This window comes from Staurois parvus, unplaced genomic scaffold (genome assembly GCF_062004578.1).
Source record: "Staurois parvus isolate SC_StPar_1 unplaced genomic scaffold, SC_StPar_1.0 ptg000543l, whole genome shotgun sequence".
Taxonomy (NCBI): Eukaryota; Metazoa; Chordata; class Amphibia; order Anura; family Ranidae; genus Staurois; species Staurois parvus.
This window is the reverse complement of record NW_028318339.1, coordinates 2418510-2446291: the sequence shown is the minus strand read 5'-3', so window position 1 is coordinate 2446291 and position 27782 is coordinate 2418510. Positions and strand designations below refer to the sequence as shown.

The 27782-nt window shown below is 46.8% G+C and overlaps 1 protein-coding gene across 1 annotated transcript in view; it reads left to right on the top strand.

Moving 5' to 3' along the window:
• Positions 1–7465: 7465 nt before the first annotated feature.
• LOC149451366 (serine palmitoyltransferase 3-like) overlaps positions 7466–27782 on the top strand; it is a 187866-nt gene continuing 167549 nt past the window's right edge. Inside the window, exon 1 of the mRNA XM_089690790.1 lies at positions 7466–7865. Coding sequence (XP_089546916.1) covers positions 7704–7865 — 162 coding nt within the window. The 5' untranslated portion in view covers positions 7466–7703. The remainder of the gene's footprint in view (positions 7866–27782) is intronic.

The window sequence follows — 27782 nt, the reverse complement described above, 5'->3', positions numbered from 1 at the left end:
AATGATGCAGCAGGCTAGTCCATTTTGATGAAATATCATTGCAGCAACTCAGAATGGTACTCAGTAGTTTGTATGGCCCCCATGTGCTTGTATACATGCCTGACAACGTCGGGGCATGCACCTAATGAGATGACGGATGGTGTCCTGGGGTATTTCCTCCCAGATCTGGACCAGGGTATCACTGAGCTCCTGGACAGTCTGAGGTGCAACTTGGCGGCATTGGATGAACCGAAACATGTTATCCCAGAGGTGTTCTATTGGATTTAGGTCAGACGAGCGTGGGGGCCATTCAATGGTATCAATTCCTTCATCCTCTTTTAACTGCCTGCATACTCTCGCCACATGAGGCCGGGCATTGTCGTGCACCAGGAGGAACCCAGGACCCACTGCATCAACGTAAGGTCTGACAATGGGTCCAAGGATTTCACCACGATACCTAATGGCAGTCAGGGTGCCATTGTCTAGCCTGTAGAGATCTGGGCGTCCCTCCATGGATATGCCTCCCCAGACCATCAATGACCCACCATCAAAACAGTCAAGCTGAACGATGTTACAGGCAGCATAATGTTCTCCACAGCTTCTCCAGACCCTTTTACGTCTGTCACATGCTCAGGGTGAACCTGCTCTCCTAATCTGTGAAAAGCACAGGGCGCCAGTGGAGTTCCTGCCAATTCTGGTGTTCAATGTCAAGTGCCAAAGAAGCTCTATGGGGCCGGGCAGGAAGCACAGAGCCCACTAGAGGATGTTTGGTCCTCAGGTCACCCTCATGAAATCTGTTTCTGATTGCTTGGTCAGGTAAATTCACACCAGTGGCCTGCTGGAGGTCATTTTGTAGGGCTCTGGCAGTGCTCATCTTCTGTTCCTCCTTGCACAAAGGCGCAGATACCGGTCCTTCTGGTGGGTTAAGAACCTTCTATGGCTCTGTCCTGCTCTGCTAGAGTAACTGCCTGTCTCCTGGAATTTCCACCATGCTCTTGAGCTTGTGCTGGGAGACACAGCAAACCTTCTGGCAATGGCATGTATTGACGTGCCATCCTGGAGGAGTTTGACTGCCTGTGCAACCTCTGTAGGGTCCAGGTATCGCCTCATGCTACCAGTGGTGACACTGACCTTAGCCAAATGCAAGACTAGTAAAAAACAGTCAGAAAAGATGATTAGAGAAAAAAATGTCAGTGGCCTCTACCTATAAAACCATTTCTGTTTTGGGGGTTGTCTCATTGTTGCTCATCTAGTGCACCATTTGTTAATTTCATTAACACCAAAGCAGCTGAAACTGATGAACAACCCCCTCTGCTACTTAACTGACCAGATCAATATCCCAGGAGTTTAATTGACTTGATGCAAAATAACTTGATTCTGATAAAAAGTGTTCCTTCAATGTTTTTTGAGTAGTATATATATGAAATAATATACCCCCCGACTTCCATAGTGAGTGCAGGGGTTGGCATTCTCCTGCTGACAAGATCTCTGGGAACACTGAGCAACCCAAATTTCATGTGGAAATACTGGAGCACAGTGCAGGATCATCTTGCAAGATTTGGGCTACTCAGCATTCTCTGATATCTACAGTAGCTCACAGAAGTGAGTACACCCCTCACATTTTTTGTAAATATTTTATTATACCTTTTCATGTGACAACACTGAAGAAATGACACTTTGCTACAATGTAAAGTAGTGAGTGTACAGCTTGTGAGTATACAGCCTCTTCTAAAAATGATGCACAAGAAAGCCCGCAAACAGTTTGCTGAAGACAAGCACACTAAGGACATGGATCACTTGAACCATGTCCTGTGGTCTAATGAGACCAAGATCAACTTATTTGGTTCAGATGGTGTCAAGCGTGTGTGGTGGTAACTAGGTGAGGAGTACAAAGACAAGGGTTTCTTGCCTAGCATGGTGGTGGGAGTGTCATGGTCTGGGGTGCATGAGTGCTGCCGGCACTGGGGAGCTACAGTTCATTGAGAGAACCATGAATGCCAACATGTACTGTGATATACTGAAGCAGAGCGTGATCCCCTCCCTTTGGAGACTGGGCCGAAGGGCAGTATTCCAACATAACGGCCCCAAACACATCTCCAAGACGACCACTGCCTTGCTAAAGAAGCTGCGGGTAAAGGTGATGGAGTGGCCAAGCATGTCTCCAGACCTAAACCCTATTGAGCATCTGTGGAGCATCCTCAAAGCGAAGGTGGAGGAGCGCAAGGTCTCTAACATCTACCAGCTCCGTGATGTCATCATGGAGGAGTGGAAGAGGACTCCACTGGCAACCTGTGAAGCTCTGGTGAACTCCATGCCCAAGAAGGTTAAGGTAGTGGTGGAAAATAATGGTGGCCACACAAAATATTGACACTTTGGTCCCAATTTGGACATTTTCACTTAGGGGTGGAGTCACTTTTGTTGCCAGCGGTTTAGACATTAATGGCTGTGTGTTGAGTTACTTTGAGGGGGCAGCAAATTTACACTGTTATACAAGATGTACACTGACTACGTCACATTGTAGAAAAGTGTCATTTCTTCAGTGTTGTCACATGAAAAGATATAATAAAATATTTGCAAAAATGTAAGGGGTGTACTCACTTCTGGGAGATACTGTAGATGGAAGGATGATGACTTCACCCTTGCCTAGGTGCTGCAGGAGGAAACCGGGAAAGGTAAGTATATTACCTACAGTACCTTCTGTTCCTAGCTGCAGTCTTCTCTTCACGCAGGAACTGAAAAGCAGCAGCGGGCAGCCATTGGCTCCCATTCCTGTCAGACAAATCAGTGAGGAGGAAGTGGGGGGCAGGGCTGAGCCACGCTATCTCTCTCTATTGATACAGACACTGCAGTTGGGGACCAAGTCAGCACAAGTGTCCCCGTAGCATGCGGCTTGATATGGGGGCACTCGCAGTAGAGGAGGAGCACCAGTGAGGGACCCATGAAGAGACAGCATCACGGTTTGGGATCAAGCTTGCACGAGTGCCCCCATAGCATGCGGTTTGCTATGGGGACACTCGCAAGTGAGGAGGAGCGCCAGAAGGGGACCCTGGAAGAGGAGGTGCGAGACCCTTCTGTGCAATTCCATTACACAGAGTATAAACCTGTTTATTATTTAAAAAAAATAAATAAAAGTTTACAAACACTTTCAGCGGTGGGGACCGGGAGTGGTCATTTCGAGTGAGCAGTGGCTGGGAGCAGATCATGTTGCCGGTTGGCCATACTTTTCTGTCCATGAGTCAGCGGGCCAGCCAGGATACGGGTCTGATAAGGAATTTGGAGGCACTTAGTCCAGTGACCACCAGTCAGCTCCTGACCTGAGTCTAGTGACCACCAGTCTGCTCCTTAGCTTAGCCCAGTGACCACCAGTCTGCTCCTAAGCTTAGCCCAGTGACCACCATTCTGCTGCTCAACTTAGCCCAGTGGCCACCAGTCTGCTGCTCAACTTAGCCCAGTGGCCACCAGTCTGCTGCTCAACTTAGCCCAGTGGCCACCAGTCTGCTTTTGACCATAGTCCAGTGACCACCAGTCTGCTGCTCAACTTAGCCCAGAGGCCACCAGTCTGCTTTTGACCATAGTCCAGTGACCACAACTCTGTTCTTGGCCACTGTCCAGTGGCCACCAGTTTGCTCCTCAGCTTAGCTCAGTGGCTACCATTCTGCTTTTGATCATAGTCCAGTGACCACCAGACTGGTTCTCAACTTAACCCTCGTAGCCACCAGTCTGCTCCTCAACTTAACCCCCGTAGCCACCAGTCTGCTCCTCAACTTAACCCACTGGCCACCAGTCTGCTCCTCAACTTAACCCCCTGGCCACCAGTCTGCTCCTCAACTTAACCCCCTGGCCACCAGTCTGCTCCTCAACTTAACTCCCTGGCCACCAGTCTGCTCCTTAACTTAACGCACTGGCCACCAGTCTGCTCCTCAACGTAGCCCACAGGCCACCAGTCTGCTCCTCAACTTAGCCCACAGGCCACCAGTCTGCTCCTCAACTTAACCCCCTGGCCACCAGTCTGCTCAACTTAACCCACTGGCCACCAGTCTGCTCCTCAACTTAACCCACTGGCCAACAGTCTGCTCCTCAACTTAACCCACTGGCCACCAGTCTGCTCCTCAACTTAACCCCCTGGCCACCAGTCTGCTCCTCAACTTAACCCCCTGGCCACCAGTCTGCTCCTCAACTTAACCCACTGGCCACCAGTCTGCTCCTCAACTTAACCCACTGGCCACCAGTCTGCTCTTCAACTTAACCCACTGGCAACCAGTCTGCTCCTCAACTTAACCCACTGGCCACCAGTCTGCTCCTCAACTTAGCCCACAGGCCACCAGTCTGCTCCTCAACTTAGCCCACAGGCTTCCAGTCTGCTCCTCAACTTAACCCACTGGCCACCAGTCTGCTCCTTAACTTAACCCACTGGCCACCAGTCTGCTCCTCAACTTAACCCACTGGCAACCAGTCTGCTCCTCAACTTAACCCACTGGCCACCAGTCTGCTCCTCAACTTAACCCACTGGCCACCAGTCTGCTCTTCAACTTAACCCACTGGCAACCAGTCTGCTCCTCAACTTAACCCACTGGCCACCAGTCTGCTCCTCAACTTAGCCCACAGGCTTCCAGTCTGCTCCTCAACTTAACCCACTGGCCACCAGTCTGCTGCTCAACTTAACCCACTGGCCACCAGTCTGCTCCTCAACTTAGCCCACAGGCCACCAGTCTGCTCCTCAACTTAACCCACTGGCCACCAGTCTGCTCCTCAACTTAGCCCACAGGCCACCAGTCTGCTCCTCAACTTAGCCCACAGGCCACCAGTCTGCTCCTCAACTTAGCCCACAGGCCACCAGTCTGCTCCTCAACTTAACTCCCTGGCCACCAGTCTGCTCCTCAACTTAACCCACTGGCCACCAGTCTGCTCCTCAACTTAGCCCACAGGCCACCAGTCTGCTCCTCAACGTAACCCCCTGGCCACCAGTCTGCTCCTCAACTTAACCCACTGGCCACCAGTCTGCTTCTCAACTTAACCCCCTGGCCACCAGTCTGCTCCTCAACTTAACCCACTGGCCACCAGTCTGCTCCTCAACTTAACCCACTGGCCACCAGTCTGCTCCTCAACTTAACCCACTGGCCACCAGTCTGCTCTTCAACTTAACCCCCTGGCAACCAGTCTGCTCCTCAACTTAACCCACTGGCCACCAGTCTGCTCCTCAACTTAGCCCACAGGCCACCAGTCTGCTCCTCAACTTAGCCCACAGGCCACCAGTCTGCTCCTCAACTTAACCCACTGGCCACCAGTCGGCTCCTCAACTTAGCCCACTGGCCACCACTCTGCTCTTTAACTTAGCCCAGTGACCACCTGTCTGCTCTTGGCCATAGTCCAGTGACCACCAGTCTGTTCTTTACCATAGCCCAGTGATAACTGGTCTGCTCTTGACCATAGCCCAGTGACTACCAGTCTACTCCTCAACTCAGCCTAGTGACCACCAGTCTGCTCTTGACCACAGCCCAGTGTCCAGCAGTCTGCTCTTGACCCGAATCCAGTGACTACCAGTCTGCTCCACAACATAGCCCAGTGACCACCAGTCTGCTCCACAACATAGCCCAGTGACCACCAGTCTGCTCCACAACATAGCCCAATGACCACCAGTCTGCCCTTGACCATAGCCCAGTGACCACCAGTCTGCCCTTGACCATAGCCCAGTGATCACTGGTCCGCCCTTGACCATAGCCCAGTGACCACCAGTCTGCCCTTGACCATAGCCCAGTGACCACCAGTCTGCCCTTGACCATAGCCCAGTGACCACCAGTCTGCCCTTGACCATAGCCCAGTGATCACTGGTCTGCCCTTGACCATAGCCCAGTGACCACCAGTCTGCCCTTGACCATAGCCTAGTGACCACCAGTCTGCCCTTGACCATAGCCCAGTGACCACCAGTCTGACCTTGTCTCATATATTGTTTAAAGTACAACTAAAGGCAACCTCGTTTTAGTTGTGGATAGATTACAGAGGGATTACAACCCCTGTCAGTGTTTATTTCTGACCACCAGTCTGCTCCACAACATAGCCCAGTGACCACCAGTCTGCTCCACAACATAGCCCAGTGACCACCAGTCTGCTCCACAACATAGCCCAGTGACCACCAGTCTGCTCCACAACATAGCCCAGTGACCACCAGTCTGCCCTTGACCATAGCCCAGTGACCACCGGTCTGCCCTTGACCATAGCCCAGTGACCACCGGTCTGCCCTTGACCATAGCCCAGTGACCACCGGTCTGCCCTTGACCATAGCCCAGTGACCACCGGTCTGCCCTTGACCATAGCCCAGTGACCACCGGTCTGCCCTTGACCATAGCCCAGTGACCACCGGTCTGCCCTTGACCATAGCCCAGTGATCACCGGTCTGCCCTTGACCATAGCCCAGTGATCACCGGTCTGCCCTTGACCATAGCCCAGTGACCACCGGTCTGCCCTTGACCATAGCCCAGTGATCACCGGTCTGCCCTTGACCATAGCCCAGTGACCACCAGTCTGCCCTTGACCATAGCCCAGTGACCACCAGTCTGCCCTTGACCATAGCCCAGTGACCACCAGTCTGCCCTTGTCTCATATATTGTTTAAAGTACAACTAAAGGCAACCTTGTTTTAGTTGTGGATAGATTGCAGAGGGATTACAACCCCTGTCAGTGTTTATTTCTGACCACCAGTCTGCTCCACAACATAGCCCAGTGACCACCAGTCTGCTCCACAACATAGCCCAGTGACCACCAGTCTGCCCTTGACCATAGCCCAGTGACCACCAGTCTGCTCCACAACATAGCCCAGTGACCACCAGTCTGCCCTTGACCATAGCCCAGTGACCACCAGTCTGCCCTTGACCATAGCCCAGTAACCACCAGTCTGCCCTTGACCATAGCCCAGTGATCACCGGTCTGCCCTTGACCATAGCCCAGTGACCACCGGTCTGCCCTTGACCATAGCCCAGTGACCACCAGTCTGCCCTTGTCTCATATATTGTTTAAAGTACAACTAAAGGCAACCTCGTTTTAGTTGTGGATAGATTGCAGAGGGATTACAACCCATCAGTGTTTATTTCTGGCTGTGTCCCCATTGAGTAGATTCGCCTTCTCTATTTGTACCGTTTACCATTATCATTGAAAGTGAAAGTAAAAGAAAATCCTAAATTTTGGGTTGTCTCCAGCAAAGTACTAGAGGGGAAATCTTCCATTGGGGACACTGGTTCTGGTGATCTGAGGGTCCCCCCAGGGATTCCCTTAATTTGCAGGAATTTCCTCTCACTTTATGTTTGGCTATGGGCCAGGAAGTGAAGGGAAGTCTCCCCAGTAGGAATCTGACGGGTCAGAACCCTCCCTTACTGTATCCAAAATGACCCAAAGTTTTGTCTGTAGTCGTACTTCAAGAGGACATGATTGTGTAGGGCACGGCCAGCCGGGGGTCCGGGGATTTCACCGGGTTAGAGGCTGGAGATCTGATGTCCTGTCATGAAGTGTCCTCCCCCCAGGACTCCCGGCGGTGTGTGATGTCGCCCCCCTATGCCGGGGCGGGGTTGGCTGTACACACTGATCTCTGGAGACCTCCAGGCTGTAGAAAGGTGAGATCGGAGGGGAGATGTGGGATCAGGAAGGGCCGGTCCTCCCCCTCCTCCTCCCCGGGCCGCCACACCCTTCCCCTGGATAATCCTGACAGACTAGTTGGCTACCTGTGTGCTCCGATCCATGTATCTGCTTCATGAGTGCGCTACAGCCACTGCTGCCGACATCTCCTCCGCCATGGCCGAGCGCCGACCTCCCACCGCTTACTGCAATGGAATACACAAGTCGGCCCCGACTCATCTCAATGGACTGAGCAAGAGGAACGGCTTCTCCAAGAATCTGCAGGTGAGCCGGGCACACAGGTGTCATCTGGGCTGACACCACAGATTGGAGGGCCGGGGAACTTCTGTGCTGGATCATACACTGTGCGATCTGATTGTACGATCTCCACATCAGCTATGTACTACAAGGGCCTGCTTGGATACACTGTGCAGGGGTGCCCCATAGGACGTAGTTTTGGTAAATCTAAAGAAGATTGTACAATTTGATTGTGTGGTGTATTTCCAGCCATTGATTGCTAAGTGGAATCACTCTTACTGACATTGCATTGTTTAATATGAATGAATTGTACAGAGACAGAACGTCAATGTCAAGCTGGGGAGGGGGGGGGGGTAACATCTGGTTGTCATGGGTTACAGTATCATAGGGAATATCTGGTTGTCAATGGTTACAGCATCATGGGGAATATCTGGTTGTCATGGGTTACAGCATCATAGGGAATATCTGGTTGCCATGGGTTACAGAAGCACAGGGAATATCTGGTTGTCATGGGTTACAGCATTATAGGGAATATCTGGTTGTCATGCGTTACAGCATTATAGGGAATATCTGGTCGTCAAAGGTTACAGCATCATAGGGGATATCTGGTTGCCATGGGTTACAGCATCATAGGGAATATTTGGTTGTCATGGGTTACAGAAGCACAGGGAATATCTGGTTGCCATGGATTACAGCATGATAGGGAATATCTGGTTGCCATGGGTTACAGAAGCACAGGGAATATCTGATTGTCAAGGGTTACAGCATCATAGGGAATATCTGGTTGCCATGGGTTACAGAAGCATACCAGAGTATTTGGTTGTCATGGGTTACAGAAGCACAGGGAATATCTGGTTGCCATGGGCTATGGTATCATAGGAAAATATCTGGTTTCTATAGGTTATGGTAGTATCTGGTTGCTATGGGTTACATCATCCCTGATGTCTGCGCTACCTAAACACATAAAGCCAAGATGTTAGTCACGGACATGAACTGGTGAGATGGTTCTGTCTGATCATGTGAGATAATGAGGAAGTTGTGATCAGTATTCTCAGTTTTCATCTGAGTGGTTTTTCTGATGTATGGAAAGTGTAATATAGGACATGTTTCTCATTGTCCATGGCGACCAATCAGCTGCCAGCTGTCATTTGTGCAGTCCAGGTGTGAAAATGGAACTCAGAATTTGATTGGATGGACAGAGCCAGAAGAAGTTTTCCTGCTGGTGCTCTTTTCATAGTCAGCCGCCAGTTACTCGGTTGCTGTTTGTTACGTTAGCATCAAAGCAGAGTGATGGCGTCCCTCTGCGGCTCTTGATGAATTACAATGTAAACACCCGCTAGAGCAAATATTTCTTCCTTCGTGTGATGTTGCCGCACACTTGTGCTGTGCAGTGACTTCACTCTGGTCCCCAGGGACGCTGTGTATTATCAAAGTGGATGTATACAGAGGGGACGTGTGTGAGCCCCTGCCGGGGTTTATTGCTGCCTGAGTCCCCGCTGGGGAGATTCACCCTCTGTGTGTCCTGGTGACCATTGTCCTCATTACAGAAGGAACAGGAAGTCCCCGGAGATATTCTGATGGGGTCACCTGCCCTGGTTACATCTGCCATCAAATATGTAGTGCAAATAAATGTTTTTACATTACAAAGACTTTAGATCGATTATAGTCATAGAACACCTGAAACAGAATCTCTCTGGGAGGGGCTTACAGCAATTAATCAGGTTATACTTTTCATTCTTCCAATATGTGTGGCAAGATGAGAGGAAGCATCTGATTGGTTGTTATGGAAACACAGTAAGGCTGGTTTAGAAAACCTGGAAAATTTCTGGCAGCAACCAATTGTTCAACTGATGCAAAGCAACTGATTGGCTGCTACAGTCCACTGCTTCAGGTTTTTTCTTGCTCCAGTATTTGAAAATCAGAGCGCCAAATATTTTTTTCGGACCCTTTGAAGAATCAGGCTGAACAGTACTGATAAGGCTCCATGTACACTGCAGCTGTGAAACTCACGTTCAGGAGCTTTTCTGCGTTTTGTTCAGCAGCCTCTGAATTCTCCCTAATGTTTTCCTATGTGTCCATGTGCACATCGTCGTTTACAGTCAGTTGAGATTACAGTTGTTTTTCTGAATGCACCAAACTTGTGTTCAGGAGTAGATTTTGGACGGATCTACCTTGTCTGGCCAGGGGCTGGGAAGGCAGAGTCCGCAAACACAGTGCCCCCTGAGTAGTCGCCTCAGGGGTGCTCTGAGTAGCACTTGGGTGTGGGACCCCACGTTGCGAAAGAGCACATGGTCACTGAGTTTAAACACTTTTTGCACTGCGCCTCTAGGACCGGGCCTTTTGGCCAAGTCCTGGGCAATTTTTGTTACAGGCCTCAGGGCCTGGTCCAGTGCACAATTTAGCATGACCACTTTTTTTATTTTTTATATATATAGATTTATTTATTTAATTTATTTTTTCACTCCCACGTTTGTCACTTTTTACTTATGTGTGTGTTTTTTCACATGATGGAGGGTGTGGGTCCTCGGCCCTGCCCTGAAGTCTAGGGGGAGGATGTGTGGCCTTTTGGTTCCTTCCTCCCTTGTCCCATAGGGGGTTTTCTCTTCGGGAGAGCCCCCTGACCAAGTACTGGGTGTCCGGCTTCGGCTGGACACAAGGAACGGTGGTCCACCAGGCCTTTTGGCCAGGAGGACCAAATGGGAACCTTGTCCCCGTCAGGAGCTTCGTGCCCCGGGGGATCAGGGTAGTGGTCCAACCCCTTCGGGGGTAGGACAAAGCACACCCCTAAGTGCACTTTTTGTGTGGTGTTTTGCACTTGCACTTTTTTGTGAACACTTACGGGTTTTTCGTTGTAGTTTGCACGTTTGCGGACTTTAAAAAAAAAAAATTTGATTTTATCAGCGTTTCAAACACCAAATGCTTGTAAACGCAGCTAACCGCGTTTATAAGCATTTGCATTTGGAACATTTTTTTAACTCTTCCATTTCCAGATGTTGTCCAGAGTCTTTTTTTCATCGTGAAAAATGCATGCAAAGCGTTTTCCCGGTACTCAAATGGACCTGGTACACCATACTTTGAGGTTTCCCATGAAAGAATATATGTTAGACACTGCTGCAATAATTTCTGCACAGAAATGAGCTGGAACACATCCAAACACCACAAAAAAAGACAGCTAATCTCAACACATACTGCTCGCTCTGCTTCTCTTAAAATGTCTGAAATAGTAATTTTTTTTTTTTTAAAAAAAAACGCTTCTAAACGCAAACGCTCATAAACGCGGTATGCAAATGTGGCTAAACAGACGTTTTTTACCTACGTTTTCCAGCAGTCAGTTTCCATCGTTCAGAAGTGTCCCGTGTACATGGAGCCTTAGTGTGACCCCTAAATAGAGCAGTTTGTGAGCATCACTGTCATTAAGGCTAGGTTCACATCTATGCAAGTTGCAGTTCATACTTTTTTTTTTAATTTGTTTTGTGGAGTATTTTTAGTATGACAGTTCTGTTCATGTAGTCCAACTTTGATGCTACTTTGCACTCTCTGGCACTCAAGTAGCATCAAAGTAGTGCAGGAACCTTTATGTGTCCAAAGTCGCATGTTAGGGCTAAAGACTAGGGTTAAATGTTGGGGTTCAAGGTAAACGTTAGGGTTACATATTGGGGTTCGAGGTAATCCTTAGGGTTACATATTGGAGTTCGAGGTACACATTAGGGTTACATATTGGGGTTCGAGATAATTGTTAGGGTTACATATTGGAGTTCGAGGTAGACATTAGGGTTACATATTGGGGTTCAAGGTAAACGTTAGGGTTACATATTGGGGTTCGAGGTAATCCTTAGGGTTACATATTGGGGTTCGAGGTAGACGTTAGGGTTACATATTGGGGTTCGAGGTAATCCTTTAGGTTACATATTGGGGTTCAAGGTAATCGTTAGGGTTACATATTGGGGTTCGAGGTAGGCGTTAGGGTTACATATTGGGGTTCGAGGTAATCGTTAGGGTTACATATTGGGGTTCGAGGTAAACGTTAGGGTTACATATTGGGGTTCGAGGTAAACGTTAGGGTTACATATTGGGGTTCGAGTTAGACGTTAGGGTTACATATTGGGGTTCGAGGTAATTGTTAGGGTTACATATTGGAGTTCGAGGTAGACATTAGGGTTACATATTGGGCTTCGAGGTAATCCTTAGGGTTAAATATTGGGGTTCGAGGTAGACGTTAGGGTTACATATTGGGGTTCGAGGTAATCCTTAGGGTTACATATTGGGGTTCAAGGTAATCCTTAGGGTTACATATTGGGGTTCGAGGTAGACGTTAGGGTTACATATTGGGGTTCGAGGTAAACGTTAGGGTTACATATTGGGGTTCGAGGTAATCCTTAGGGTTAAATATTGGGGTTCGAGGTAGACGTTAGGGTTACATATTGGGGTTCGAGGTAATCCTTAGGGTTACATATTGGGGTTCAAGGTAATCCTTAGGGTTACATATTGGGGTTCGAGGTAGACGTTAGGGTTACATATTGGGGTTCGAGGTAATTCTTAGGGTTACATATTGGGGTTCGAGGTAATTCTTAGGGTTACATATTGGGGTTCGAGGTAGACATTAGGGTTAGCTGTAATCATTAAGGTTAGGGTTAGCGGTAATTGTTTAGCGTTCTAACCCTAACATGTGACTTTGGACACATAAATATTTCTGTACTATTTTGCTTGCAGTGCTGCACCCGTTTTTTATTTTTTGTGCTATAAACAAAAAAAGACCAACAATATTGAAAAAAAAAACTATATTTTTGACTTTTTGATATAAAACATATTCAGTAAAAAAATTTAATCAAATTTCATCATAAAGTTAGGCCAAAATGTATTGTGCTCCATGTCTTTGCTAAAAAAAAAATCCCAATACGTGTAAATTGGTTTATGTGGAAGTTATAGCGTCTACAAATGGCGGTGTATATACTAGAATTTTTTTTTTTTTTTTTTAATACTAGTAATGGCAGCGATCAGTAACTTATAGCAGGACTGCAGTGGGCATTCTGACACTGGGGGGAACTAACTGCCACTGACATCCCCAGTGACACTAATATGGTGATCAGTGCTAATAAAAAGCACTGACACTGTACTAATGACACTGGGCAGGAAGGGGTTAACATCTGGGGCGATCAAAGGGTTAACTGTGTGCTGTGTGTGTTTTACTGTGTGCTGTGTTTTTAATAGGGAGGCATGCTGTTTTGTATTGCTCTGTTATGCAGAGAAATACAAAGCAGCATGCTGGAGCTGACAGGGGAGAGATCTGTATTGTTTACATACAGATCTCTCCCCCATCAGTGATAGTCAGTGATTGCCCGTGCGGCCAGGGTATCTCCAGCCGGGACCCGGTGATTAACAGCTGTAGCTGGCAATGCTGGTGTGGGTAGGGTGCACGCGTGCCTCCTACTTGCAAATACAAAATCACTTATTTGTGCTATAGGGCAGCAGGGAAGCGGTTAAAGTGGTTGTAAAGGCTCACTGTTTTTTACCTTCATGCACTGTATGAATGAATGTAAAAAACCTTCTGTGTGTAGAAGCCCCCTCTTGATTCAGCAATGTCCACGAGAGCCTTGGTTCTCTGGGGACTCTCACTCCTGATTGGCTGAGGCCATTGGCTCCCGCTGCTGTCTACCACAGCCAGTGAGCCAATCAGGGGAGGGAGGGAGTGGGATCAAACCGCAGCTCTGTGTGTGAATGGACACGCAGAGCCACGGCTCAGAAGGGTGCCTATTCAGGTGTCCCCATAGCAACCTGACAAGTCGGAGGGGCCAAGAGCACCAGCAGGGGACCCAAGAGGAGGATCACAGCTGCTCTGTGCAATACCATTGCACAGAGCAGGTAAGTATGACATGTTTGGTATTAAAAAAAAAAGGCTTTAGTATCACTTTGAATGTGCATTTTACACTTGAAAATGGCCTTTGTTGAAGTAAATCGTTATTTTCTGTATCTAGCAGACTCGTCTAGATTCTTGTAAAACTGAACTGCTTGTGAATTGTTGCCTTTCTGCTTTCACTTCCCAATTCTTTCCTAGTTTCTATTGGCTGTTCCTGATTGTGTACTGTTGCCATAGTGACCTTAGAACTGCCCTTCTGATAATGACTATTCCATTTGCAGTTGTTACTAGAAGGCTCCTGATTTCATCCACTGACCTCCATAATGCTCTCAGTACGACTGCGATGAATACAAATGTGTTTGTCCCATAATATTGTCTTTCTGCTATAATACAAACAAACATGACATATTTAAAATCCGCAGAGCTTTCCCAGTATTATGTATTATGATCGTTATGTATTATACAATATGTTTGTTTTTTTAGTCTACTTACACTTGCTGCCACCTATACTCCTATCGACAGGCTGACAAAGCATGTTATCGACATTTTAGTTATCTGCGTAGTCCTGGCACACACTGATTACTTTCCAGCTCGTTTTAACGTATGTGTGACTGATTATGTTATGTCAGCTGAATGTAAAATGGGAATACTAGTGTGTGTAGTAAAATAAATTGTGCCGGGCTGTGTCCCTGCTAGGAACCAAACCTAGAACTTAAAGTGGTTCTAAAGTCTCAAGGTTCTTTACCTTCATGTATTCTATGTATGAAGGTAAAAAACCTTCTGTGTGTAGCATCCCCCCAAGTCTCCCATCCCCCCCTAATATTCACCTAAGCCCCCTCTCAATCCAGCAATGTGCACTGAAGTCTCGGCTATCCCGGGACTCCCTCTTATCGTTGGCTGAGACAGAATAAAGAGCCATTGGTTCCCACTGCTGTCAATCACAGCCAGTGAGCCATTGAGAAGAGAGGGGGGCGGGGCAAAGTCGTGGCTCTGTGTGTGACTGGACACACGGAGCAGCGGGTGCCCCACATAGCAAGCTGCTTGCTGTGGGGGCACCTGACAGGAAGGAGGGGCCTGGAGAGCCTGCGGGGAACCCGCACACAGCAGGTAAGTAAAGACATGTTTGTTATTTTTTCTTTAAAAAATAAACCTTTAAAATCACTTTAAAGCGGAGTTCCACTCACCCGGTCAAAAAATAAGTCAGCAGTTACAAAAACTGTAGCTGCTGACTTTTAAAAAACAGCCACTTACCTGTCCCTCGGTCCCGCGGTGTGTCCCCCGCAGCCCGTTTCACCGGCCGTCCTGTATTCCAAGAGGCTGGCATTTTCATTGTGGGCACCCGGCTGTGATAGCTTGCCGCTTCACAGCCGGGTGCCCTCTGCACATGCGCGAGTAGCGCTGCGCTTCATGAATGGTCCTGTAGTATTCTGGGACCTGTCACGTGTCCCAAAAGACTACAGGGAGGGAGGACACCTTCCGATCGCATAGGCAATCAGACCGGAAGTGAGAGCGGGTACCTGTCAAATTCGGGTACCCGCCCCCCCAAAGGTGCCAATCCTTAATGGGGAGCAGTCCTTAAAGCGGATCTTTCCCTTTTGAGTAAGTTCATCTTTTCAGAACATTTATTAAATGTTTTAATGGTTAGGCCAGTTTCACACTTCTGTTTTGCCACAGTGCAGGTGTACCTGCGGGTTTTTGTACAGTTAACCCCCGATTTCCCATAGACTTTCTATTAGGTCACGTTTTTGGCCTGTAAGCGCTGAAAGCGCACCAATGATGCAGCATGTTCTGGTGCACTTTGAGGAAACATACAATCGGGTTAAACACATGAAAACCACATGTACAACCAAACCGCAGCACAGAATTGTGAAACCAGCTTTAGCAGGGGTCCAGTTGGCTTTCATTTTTGACCGTAGTGATGACAAAATTCATCAGTAGGATGAATATTTTTCTCAAATGAGTAAGGGAGGGTTATGGCCCCTATAAAGTTTTTTTTTTGCCATCTGTGTCTCATTAGAGTCTACAAGCTATGGTACATATCACTGAAAATTGATCAGTCCTGATGTACTGACAATCTATCTCATTTCTTCAAGCCCTAAAATGTCAGGACAGTGCAAATACCACCAAATGACCCTTTTTTTGGGGACATGGACAGTCCAAGGTATTTAGTAAGAGGCATGGCGAGTTTTTTGAAGTTGTAATTTTTTTGTCATAATTTGTATGTTATTTCTCACATACGTCATAGGCATACTTGCAACTACACCCCAAAACACGTTTTGCTACTGCTCCTGAGTATGGGGATACTACATGTGTGGGACTTTTTCACAGCCTAGCCACATAAAGAGGCCCAATATCCAAGGAGCGCCTTCAGGCATTCTAGGAGCATGATAGGCTGCGGTGACAGGTACACTGATAGGCTGCACTGATGCGCTGCTGTGACAGGTATACTGATGGGCTGCACTGATGCGCTGCTGTGACAGGTATACTGATGGGCTGCACTGAAGGGCTGCTGTGCCAGGTACACTGATGGGCTGCACTGATGCGCTGCTGTGCCAGGTACACTGATGGGCTGCACTGAAGCGCTGCTGTGACAGGTACACTGATGGGCTGTACTGAAGGGCTGCTGTGACAGGTACACTGATTAGGGCTGCACTCATGGCTGCTGTTGTGACAGGTACTCTTTTATTACAGGGCTGATCAGGCAATCTGGGAACAGTACTGAAGGGGTTAAAGCAGTAACTCTATGTTCTCTTCCTCACACACAATAAGTTCATGAGGAGAAGCCGGTAGCAGTGAGTTACCGCTGTTTGTTGATATCACGTTACATGTCATTGGCTCTTTACCCTGATCGGTGATGCGTTGTGTCCGAAGGATGTCATTTGATGGCCACCCAGAGGAACGAAAGGCCCTTCCGGGTGTCAATGTGCTATAGACCAGCCGGGAAGTAGTTAAAAGAGAAGTTTGGGAATTGAAAAAGACCAATAGTTATACTAACCTAGGTGTATGCTGCATCTTTACCCCGCCACCTGTAAGACTGAGAACTGAGCGATCAGAGAGTGCTGGTTGCTCATTTCTCAGTCTTCACTGAGCAGAGAGCCGTTGACTGTCAGTCTCCGGCTCCCTGTTCTGCCCCTCCATCTCTCACTGGAGCTCTAGGCTGTGGAGGGGGTGCAAGCAGCTGGCTCAGTTTCCCAGCAGTGCACTAAGAGGCTGAGCCAGCTGTAAGTCCAGGCATCTGGGTGGATCCCAACATTAATGTCGGGATCCCTCCAGACCCTGGACCGGCTAAGTGATCAGCTGATAACGGGCTTTAGCCAGCTGATGGCTGAATATGGGTCACAGGAGTGCAGAATGAAGTGCTCTCCTGTGATTCCCAGGAGAGGTATGGCCAAAAGAGCTTTGGGCCACTTCTCTTGGGATTCCATTCATATAATAGGTCTAGATGAAATTTTAAAGGCTTTCAAAATAATTTTTTCAGGATCTCTGTACAAGCATTTGAACAAAATATCTGTGTAAAAAATGAAAAGGTGAGCTAACACGAAATATCTTTGTCACCTCTCCGAATCCTGCAGCACATAGCTCATTCCTTGCACTGGTGGTGTAGCTGTCCATCCACTGTGCACCATAATACACGGCCCCAGGGTGAGAATCCATCATGTACTTTCAATGACAAGAGATTGGTCAAGCATGACTATGTGAATGTGCTGACCATTGAGAAGCTCATCTAAGAAATTGTTCTTCCAGTAAGATGTCCCAGACAGAAGCATTTCTAATTGGTCAGCATGGTCACACTGACCAATGAGCACTTGTCATTGTGAGCATTATGATGGATACTCACTCCAGGGCTGTGTATTGCTGTGTGTGGTGTAGAGATTGCTACGCTAGCAGTACAGGTCATCACTGTGGGGCCCAGAAGGGTGTCCGGGATACTTGCAGATTGTTTACCTTATTAATTTTTTTGTGAAAAGCTGAACTTGCCCTTTAATCTAGCCCAGCAATGGGCAAACTACGGCCCGCGGGCCGTATACGGCCCGGCGGACCTTTTAATCCGGCCCGCGGAGCTAGGCTCCCGCAAGGCCAGTGGTCGGCAAGCCGCGGCTCTTTACAAATTTAGATGCGGCTCTCCTGTGTGCCGGGCGCCCGCTCCCCTCCCTCCTCTCCTCCTCTCCCCTCCTCTCCTCTCGGATGGCCGCCCCCCCTCTCGGATGGCCGCCCCCCTCCCTCCTCTCGGACGTCAGGACTCTGCAGCTGTCAGGATGTAGGCGGGGCAGCCAGGATGTAGGCGGGGCAGCGTGACGAACTCCTCTCACAGTCCTCCCTGAAGACCAGAACGGCGCGGGAATACGAGAGGAACGCGCGGACCAAAGGTAAGTGAATTGACACAGGGGGGGGACTTACTATATGGGGGATGAATTACTATATGGGGGACTTACTATATGGGGAATGAATTACTATATGGAGGACTTACTATATGGGGAATGAATTACTATATGGGGGACTTACTATATGGGGAATTAATTACTATATGGAGGACTTACTATATGGGGAATGAATTACTATATGGAGGACTTACTATATGGGGAATGAATTACTATATGGGGGACTTACTATATGGGGGATGAATTACTATATGGGGGACTTACTATATGGGGGATGAATTACTATATGGGGGACTTACTATATGGGGGATGAATTACTATATGGGGGATGAATTAATATGGGGGATGAATTAATATGGGGGATGAATTACTATGTGGGGGATGAATTACTATGTGGGGGATGAATTACTATGGGGGATGAATTACTATATGGGGGATGAATTACTATGGGGGATGAATTACTATAGGGGGGATGAATTACTATGGGGGACGAATTACTATATGGGGGACGAATTACTATATGGGGGACGAATTACTATATGGGGGATGAATTACTATATGGGGGATGAATTACTATATGGGGGATGAATTACTATGGGGGATGAATTACTATGGGGGATGAATTACTATATGGGGGATGAATTACTATATGGGGGATGAATTACTATATGGGGGATTAATTACTATGGGGGATTAATTACTATGCTTACTATGGGGGAATATTACTATACTTACTATGGATGACACATACACATCATTCATCTACTCTTGGTCCGGCCCCCGGGTCCAATATATGAACCCATTGCGGCCCTCAAGTCAAAAAGTTTGCCCACCCCTGATCTAGCCCCATACACAGAGGGAATTAGCTGACCTCTCCATCTTTCCTGTTGTCAGTCACATTTAAAAAAAAAAAAAGCTTGACGTGTGTAAATGCATTTAGGTGCTTCAAACGTTTGGACATTAATTTATTTCATTGACAACTCTGGCTATTGAAATTATTTATACTTAAGCACTTGATACGCCTAGCGTTAATGTATCTTTAAATGCTTTTTTTTTATGCCAAGACATAGCTGCTCCTGGACACACTGGCAGTTGAAAACATTGTGTGTGCATGAGCCCTTAGAGTTCCATTGGAGTGTTCATACGGACATTCTGAAAAATTCTTCATCTGAACATTATTATTATTATACAGAATTTATATAGCGCCAACAGTTATAGTGCCAACAGTTTGCTCAGCGCTTTGCAATATGATGGGAGACAATACAGCAACAATACAGTTCAATACAATCTAAGAAGGAGGGGCTAGTGGTACAAAAGGTAGTAACTGTGGGGGATGGACTGGTAGCAGGAATAGAAGATTCCATTATTAGCTAAGGGCAGGATAGGCTTCCCCGAAGAGATAGGTTTTCAGAGATCACCTAAAAGTGAGCAGAGTAGGTGATAGTCTGATAAATTGGGGTAGAGAGTTCCAGAGGATGGGGGAAGCTCTGGAAAAGTCCTGGAGATGAGCATGGGAGGAGGAGGCAAGAAAGCTAGAGAGCAGGATATCATGCAAGGAGTGGAGAATACGGTTTGGGTGATGTTTGGAGACAAGATTGGTGTTGTAATTTTAAGGCAGAGTTATAAATGACTTTATATGTGATTGTTAATGTTTTAAATTTTATCCGTTGGATAATGGGAAGCCAGTGGAGGGATTGGCAGAGAGGGGTGGCAGATATGGAACGGTCAGTAAGGTGGATGAATGCAGCAGCATTCATGATAGACTGAAGTAGGGATAGCCTGCGATGAGGTAGGCCAATGAGGAGGGAGTTGCAATAGTCAAGGTGAGCTATAACAAGGGAGTGAATACGTTTCTTAATAGTTTCTGAGGTTAAGAATGGGCGTATCTTGGCGATGTTGCAGAGGTGAAGTCTACAAGATTTGGACAGTGATTGGATTTGGGACTGAAAGGACAGATGGGAGTCTAGGATTACACCTAGTACCCTGGCATGAGGGGAGGGACTGATGATTGTGTTATTGATCTTGATGGAGACGTCAGGGGAGGGGGCACGGACTGGAGGGAATAGTATGAGCTCAGTTTTGGAAAGATTGAGTTTGAGGAAGTGGAGTGACATCCATGCCGCTATGTCACTTAGTAGGTTAGTAATGCGAGAGGAGACTGAAGGGGTGAAGTGAGGGGTGGAAAGATAGATTTGTGTGTCATCAGCATAGAGATGGTACTTAAAGCCATGGGAGTTTATCAAGTGAGCAAGGGAGGAGGTGTAGATGGAGAAGAGAAGGGGTCCAAAGACAGAACCTTGAGGGACCCCTACAGAAAGAGGGATTGGAGTGGAGGAGACAGAGTTATAGGTAACGCTGAAGGAGCGCTGTGATAGGTAGGAGGAGAACCAGGAGAGAGCAGAGTCTCGGAGGCCAAGAGAGTGGAGTTTTTTGAGGAGGAGGGGATGGTCAACCGTATCAAAAGCCGCAGAGAGGTCAAGTAGTAAGAGTACGGAGTAGTGGCCATTGGATTTAGCAGTTAGTTTTTGCCATAATTCATGCAACTAATTAAAAACATTTTCCATCCTGCCTCTTTTTGAAATGTTATCACTACAGTTGAAAATGAATGGCGATCTGCCCCCCCCCCTCCCCTGCTAACCATTAGAAAACTGAACAAACATTCTGAAACCGAACCTTTTTGAAAGCCTTTCTACTGGTGTGTGGCCAGCTTTAGATGTGCAGAAAGTGTAAAGCCATTGTCCTTGTGACTAATACTTCACAGACAGTAGTGTCATGTATAGGGATAGTGTAAGTCAACTCTACAAGCACATAAAAGCAGATGAACCTCGGTCTGGGTGATTTTTATATATCCATCACAGAACTCCAGGCTGTTGTGAAATGTTCCATCTTGTAAAATTCCTTAGAGCAAGCACTTATAGTGGTAGTAGACGCTGCTGGCTCACTTGTACCTACAGGTAAGTTTACAATAAAACTCCCCTATAGGTACAAGGAATACCTCTTGTACTGTACTATAGTCGTGCACCGTTTTGGAGATATTCACTGCTTGTCATGCCGTGCCTTCAGAGCTCTATGCGTGGTAATGAAGTTATCGTGGCTCAGCCATTTAAATGGCCAGAGCCCATGAACCCGGAGGGAAGTCCAGGTGAAGAGGGAAGACCAGGTGAAGATGGAAGCCCTGTCAGTGGTGATAGTGCGCTACTCGAGGGCTTTGTTTTAAGGTACGGCTTTCATAATGTACTAGTATGCGATGCACACTAACACATTATGACATTAACTTGTGCAGGGAAAGTTTATCTATTTTTTTGAAAGTTTAACATGTATGTTTATTCTTTGTTATTTTATGTACAGATCTGCATAATATGTTAACTTAAAGCAGAACTCGGTATAAAAAATAAAACATTGCAGACAGGCTCTTTATTGAAAAAGAAACTTCGCAGAGCATCTGCGTTTACATTTCCGGCATAGTGACAGTGTGCCGGGATGAATTACTCAATCAAGACGGCTAAAGACTGGCACTAGGAAGAAGCCAGGGAAAAGATGTTGATTCTGCTAGCTCCCTTGTCTCCTCCTCCCATGCTCATCTCCAGGACTTCTCCGGAGCTTCCCCCATCCTCTGGAACTCTCTACCACAATTTATCAGACTGTCACCTACTCTGCTCACTTTTAGGCGATCTTTGAAAACCTATCTCTTCAGGGAAGCCTATCCTGCCCTCAGCTAATAATGGAATCTTGTATTCCTCCTACCAGTCCATCCCCCACAGTTATTAACTTTTGTACCACTAGCCCCTCCCTCTTAGATTGTAAGCTCCAAGGAGCAGGGCCCTCCTAACCCTCTTGTATTAAACTGTATTGTTGCTGTATTGTCTCCTATTATATTGTAAAGCTCTGAGCAAACTGTTGGCGCCATATAAGTCCTGTACAGGGGCGGACTAACCATTTGGTAACTCGGGCACTGTCCGAGGGCCCGGGGTCAGTAGGGGGCCCCATGAGATGCCCCTGGTACCTTTTTCATAGGCTTTATTTGAGTTTGGGCAAGGACACAGGGGCCCCATGATCCTCTATTGCCCGGGGGCCCCATGAGTTGTCAGTCCGCCCCTGGTCCTGTATAATAATAATAATGCTGGCTAGGGACATCACATGCATCAGACCTTTGGAGAATAGGTGTGTATTCCTGACTTTAGTTCCGCTTTAACTTCCATCTTGCTTGTTGTACAGGCTCCTCACCTGTACAAAATTTGCTTACCTTGCTTTACTTTGCTTGATTTCATCACACATTGTGAGCTTTTCACAATGTGCATTAGAAGCTGCAGCAAGCAGAGCCTGTCTTTCCTGGCTGGAGGACATCCAGCATCACTTAAATCTTTCCTCCCCAGCCTGATTATGCCTGGCCCATCCCTTTCATTCATTAGATGTACGTTCTTTAAATCATTAAGGCTCCACATCACATTTGGGCGCTACCACAGTTTACTGCTGGCCCCTCCCAAAAGCCATGATCTGCCTGTATTTTATAGAGCAGCACAGAGACCTGGTATTGATGTCACTGGGTCTAAAACAAAAGTATGTAATGAAAATAGAAATATTATTTAATAATTTTTAGTATGTTAAAGAGGGAGAAGGCAAAATATAAGCAGATTAAACTTCAGCTTTACAGGATAAGTGCATTTTAATTGCATTTACACTCTTATGCCCTCTCCATTCCCCCTCAACACTTCTGAGCTGTACTTATGCACCAGCTGAGAATGCAGCACATATACGTGAGTCCAGTCCAGAAGTTCTCACAATGAGGACATCTGGGCAGCCCTGTTGCAAGTAAATGTACTATATACTGACAGTGCTTGGGAATAGGGTCCATTCTTTAAAGTTTAAGTGAGGAGAAATTGAACATTTTAGAGTTGTCCCCAAAGCAAAAAGTAAAGGGAAAACATCCAGTGGAGATACCTGCTTCTCACTTTGGGAAAGTTCCTCAAACGTCCTGGGGGAGATAAACTGTACTGGTAGACGATGCTTGTAACAACGTGGAGCAAAAACAAAACTGGCTTTTTAATTATTATACAGGATTGATATAGCTCCAACAGTTTGTGGAGCGCTTTACCATATAATGGGAGATAGTACGATACAAGAGGGTTAAGAGGGTCCTGCTCATAAGAGCTTACAATCTAATGGGGAGGGGAAAGTGGTACAAAAAATAAGGGATGAGCTGATGGAAGAATTAAACGTTAGGTGGAGTCAGGCTATAGATGTCCCCCTGAGATCAGTAAGCTATGGGACTATAGATTCTATAGTGGTCCAAAAGGTCTGTCCCTGCATATTTTTGGTTATGACTGGGTCAGGTGAATATAGCACTACCCCCTTAGGGATTGCTAATGAATTGGGCCTCCCTATAGTCCTGCACAGCCAGTCTGTTCCCACACTAGCCTTTCATCTGGAGACAAATCAGTCCTTGAGGTTTGGCAATGTTATTTATTGAGGGGATTAGAACTTGGATAGGGTAAGGGGGGTATAGGATGCCCAAGCGAACCGTTAACTGAGGACAACTTCCTGAACTATTCACAATTCTATTCCATTCAAAACTATTCTCCTTCTTGAAGCAACACAGTCTCTGTTGGGGTGCTAGCCAACAGCTCCTAGTTGTACCACCCAGAGTGTTCCTTCCCCTATCCGCCCAGGGGATGCAGGTGTACTCAATCAGATTCTCATAAAGATTTTACATGAATTAATAAAAGCTTATCATTGTAAGCACCCCTGTCAGTGGCAAATGGATTGTCTGGTTCATGTAAAATGATACATTCTGCTGGAGAGCTTGAACTTCTGAAAAACAGCAAAGTTGCTGGCTGTATCATCCGATCAAAATAGAAGAAAGACAGCTAAAAAGGAAACTAATACAGCCATCATTTCTAAGATTTGATAAACTGCAATATGCTAAATGTTTGCTTTTGGGTTTAATACTGCTTTAGGCCCTCTGTAAACTCCTCTAGCCTTCTTTTGGTTTAGCCAGCAAAATCCATCCAATTCCCCAAAAGCGGTTGCTCAGTCCAGGGGTCTTGACAGGTCCGAATAAACCTATAGACATACAATAATTTTATTATTTGTGTAAAATTGTCTTATGTCAGTGTCCACCTTTACCCTGCTACTCTAGACAGGAGTGCCTTCTGGAAATAGGGCCCTGGCTTTATCATGTGTGAACGCTATGGGGTTGATTTACTAAAACTGGAGCGTGCAAAATCTGGTGCAGCTCTGCATAGCAACCAATCAGCTTCCAGTTTTTTTGTCAAAGCTTAATTGAACAAGCTGAAGTTAGAAGCTGATTGGCTACCATGGACAACTGCGCCGGGGTTTGCACTCTTCAGTTTTAGTAAATCAACCCCTATAAATGATTACATTTCTTTTCTGTTAGAGTAACACTGGTATTGCTGGTATTGCAGTTGTGTTTGTTCATATGGATGCCTTAAGCTGGCAATAGACCGTACAGAACAGGATGGATCTGACCAGCCCCAGACATCTCTGCTGGCCGCTGGTCCTTCAACATAAACATGCACATTGGACATTTATTTGTGCTAAGCTCATGGAACAGGACAGGAATGACATTCTGTAGACACTAGCTTATCGGGCAAGAACATTTTCTATCAGACAGGGTTTCTGTTGACTTTTTTTGGCTCCTTTCACACAGGTGTTCCGAACAGGTATGCCTGTCAGTTTTTCCGGTGGACCTGATCAGAAGGTCCATTTATCCCTGTGGACAGGCGGGTGTAAACTTGTGTCCTCTTTTGTTTAGGTGGAGTGGATCATAGGTAGCTGGGTGTAAAGGACAGTGGACTCCATTTATTCCTGGCTGTCCATCCAACAGAGCGGGTTCTGTCTGTGTCCGCTCAGTTTCTGCTTCTGCCCCCTCTGCTCATGTAAGCTGATCCCCTGCTGATCGGAACGGAATCCACCCCAAGAGGCCTTTTACCAACAATTAAAATGATCTTGAACTCTTATCTGGTTTTGGTTCCTTTCTGTGTTTCTATATTTTTTTTACCTGTCTATGTAGCCAATTGGTTGCAGCTGCTGATCAGTGTATTCTGACAACTGTGTATAGAGGGGGCCAGGGGCCAAGGTACCCAAACTTGGAGAGATCTCGCACACAGTCCAGGAAATTATAGAAGTTCTTGTATAATGTAATATAATTAACATAAGTATTCTAAGAATAGGAATCTTCTATTCCTCCTACCAGTCCATCCCTCTCAGTTATTACCTTTTGTACCACCAGCCCCTCCCTCTTAGATTGTACGCTCCAAGGAGCAGGGCCCTCCTAACCCTCTTGTATTGAATTGTATTGTTGCTGTATTGTCTCCTCTTATATTGTAAAGTGCTGAGCAAACTGTTGGCGCTATATAAATCCTGTATAATAATAATAACATAAGTAAATGCAATTAATTGTTTGAGGACAGTGTCTGCTGGAAGGTTGCGGACTATGATAAAAGGTGGTAGCACTCTATTATGATGAGATCCATAGATGCTGACTGGATACCAGAATGCCTAGAAACTAGTTCCTACTCAACTGAAAACCTCTCCCTGTGCTGCCACTCTCCCTGACAAATGGGGTCTATGTCCCACCCACACCAAAAATGACTGCCGGAGGTCATCAGAATTTGTAGCATACAATTAGACAGCTGCAACCTCTATGAAAATTATGGAGTCTCTCAGGGAACAATCTTTTAGAACAGAGGTGTCAAACTCCATTTCATCACAGGCCGCATCAGCAATATGGTTGCCCTCAAAGGGCCGGTTGTATCTGTAAGACTAGATGACCAGAGGTCCACATCCCCCCCCCCTTATATCAGATGTCAAGAGCCCCCCTACCATCAGAAGTCAAGAGTCCCCCACTCTCCTGGGAAGCTAAGACCAGGGGAGGAGGAGGGGAGGGTGTTCTGTGGCTGCACAGAGTGGTGCAGAATTTGCAGGAGGAGTTCTGTCCTGTCTGATGTCAACTACTGAGGTGGGGGCAGAGATGAGCTTCTCTGTGGGTGCACGGAGAAGTACAGGATCTGTAGGAGTTATTCTGTCCTCCTCTCTGCTGCTGACTGCTGAGATAAGGTGGTGCAGAGATGAGGGAGGTGCCACAGCTGCAGGAGAGGTGTGAGAGCCATGTGATGTGGCCTGGAAGGCCAGATTTGGCCTGCAGGCCTTCTGTTTGACACATGTACTTTTGAGATATCGCTCCATGGGTCCAGCTGCACATCACCACCTACTGGATGGAGGATAAACTGCACCTGCCTACATGTTGCCGCTGCAGTCAGAATACAATGTCCCGGCACAGGAATGCCTCCATCCACCCTACTGGCAACTGAAGAAAACTAACTTTGTATGGCCAGCTTTATCTGGTGGTGTCTCTATGACCAGCTTTATCTGGTGGTGTCTGCAGGTAAATAAGAGACTTTAGGTTGTCACCTGCTCTGCCCAAAACTGTTTATGGGCATCATTCATTATGCGTCTGAGAGGAGCCCATTTCAATGCTTTGAAGTAATCCTTCAAATCTTTATCTGTCTCTGTTTTCCACAGTGCATAGGAATCCGGAATTTGAATCCTAAAAGTATCCTATCTGAAGTGGAATGCCCACACCTCTCCTGGACAAACATAACTGGGAGTTCCAGCAGAGCAGTGACCTGACTGTGTTTGGGAGGGTAGACAGTCTTTATATCTGTCCATACATGTGAAGATTCCTTGGTAATAAGTTAAATTATGTGTTCACGTCTGACCTCCTACAGATGTCTATGGTTGCCTTAAATCATACGTGACTTTACAAAAAAATAAACAGTTACAGATAATGAATTGGGATGCATTCATTTTCTTCTCCACTGTTCTGTTTGCCCATTGGAGACCTAAAAAACCTTGTGTAAGGTCCACGTTAGTTTGGACTAAATGGACAAAGTGCTATGGACCAGCCCCATGTGACAGAGAATGAGGCTGTTGATTGGCTGCTTATGTACTTTATCGTGGGTCTCTGCAGAAAGAGTCACACACATCCCCATACCTGGAAGTACAATGTAGTTTGTGGGACTCTGAAAGACACGCGAGTATGGGGAAAGTAAGTATCAAGAGTGAGGGAGTGTATATGTCTATGCACGGATCATTACCAAAACAACTTCCCAGTGGTCAAATTCTGCAGCTATGTCCTAACTCCATCTCATATGTGTGGCCAGCTGGGAAATCTCATCCTCCAACCCCTTTTCTGCCTGTCCCCCACTTCTTTTGTTATTAATATTTATTTATTTCAGGTACTTATATAGCGCCATCAATTTATGCAGCGCTTTACATGTATATTGTACATTCACATCAGTCCCCGCCCCCGAGGAGCGTACAATCTAAGGTGCCTAACTCACATTCATACATACACATACTAGGGGACAATTTAGACAGGAGCCATTCACCTACCAGCATGTCTTTGAAGTGTGGGAGGAAACCGGAGTACCCGGAGGAAACCCACGCAGGCACAGGGATAACATGCAAACTCCAGGCAGGTGTTGTCGTGGGTGGGATTCGAACCAACGACCCTAGTACTGCCAGGCGGAAGTGCTAACCATTTAGCCACCTTGCTGCCATAATATGGCTCAGTTTGGATTTCACATCGCGATGTATGAACAGTCTTCGTTTTTTTTACCTGAATTTTGCAGATCCATTTTGTTGCTGCTGAAATTTGTTCCAGTGCTAACCTGCAATTGTTTAGTGGTT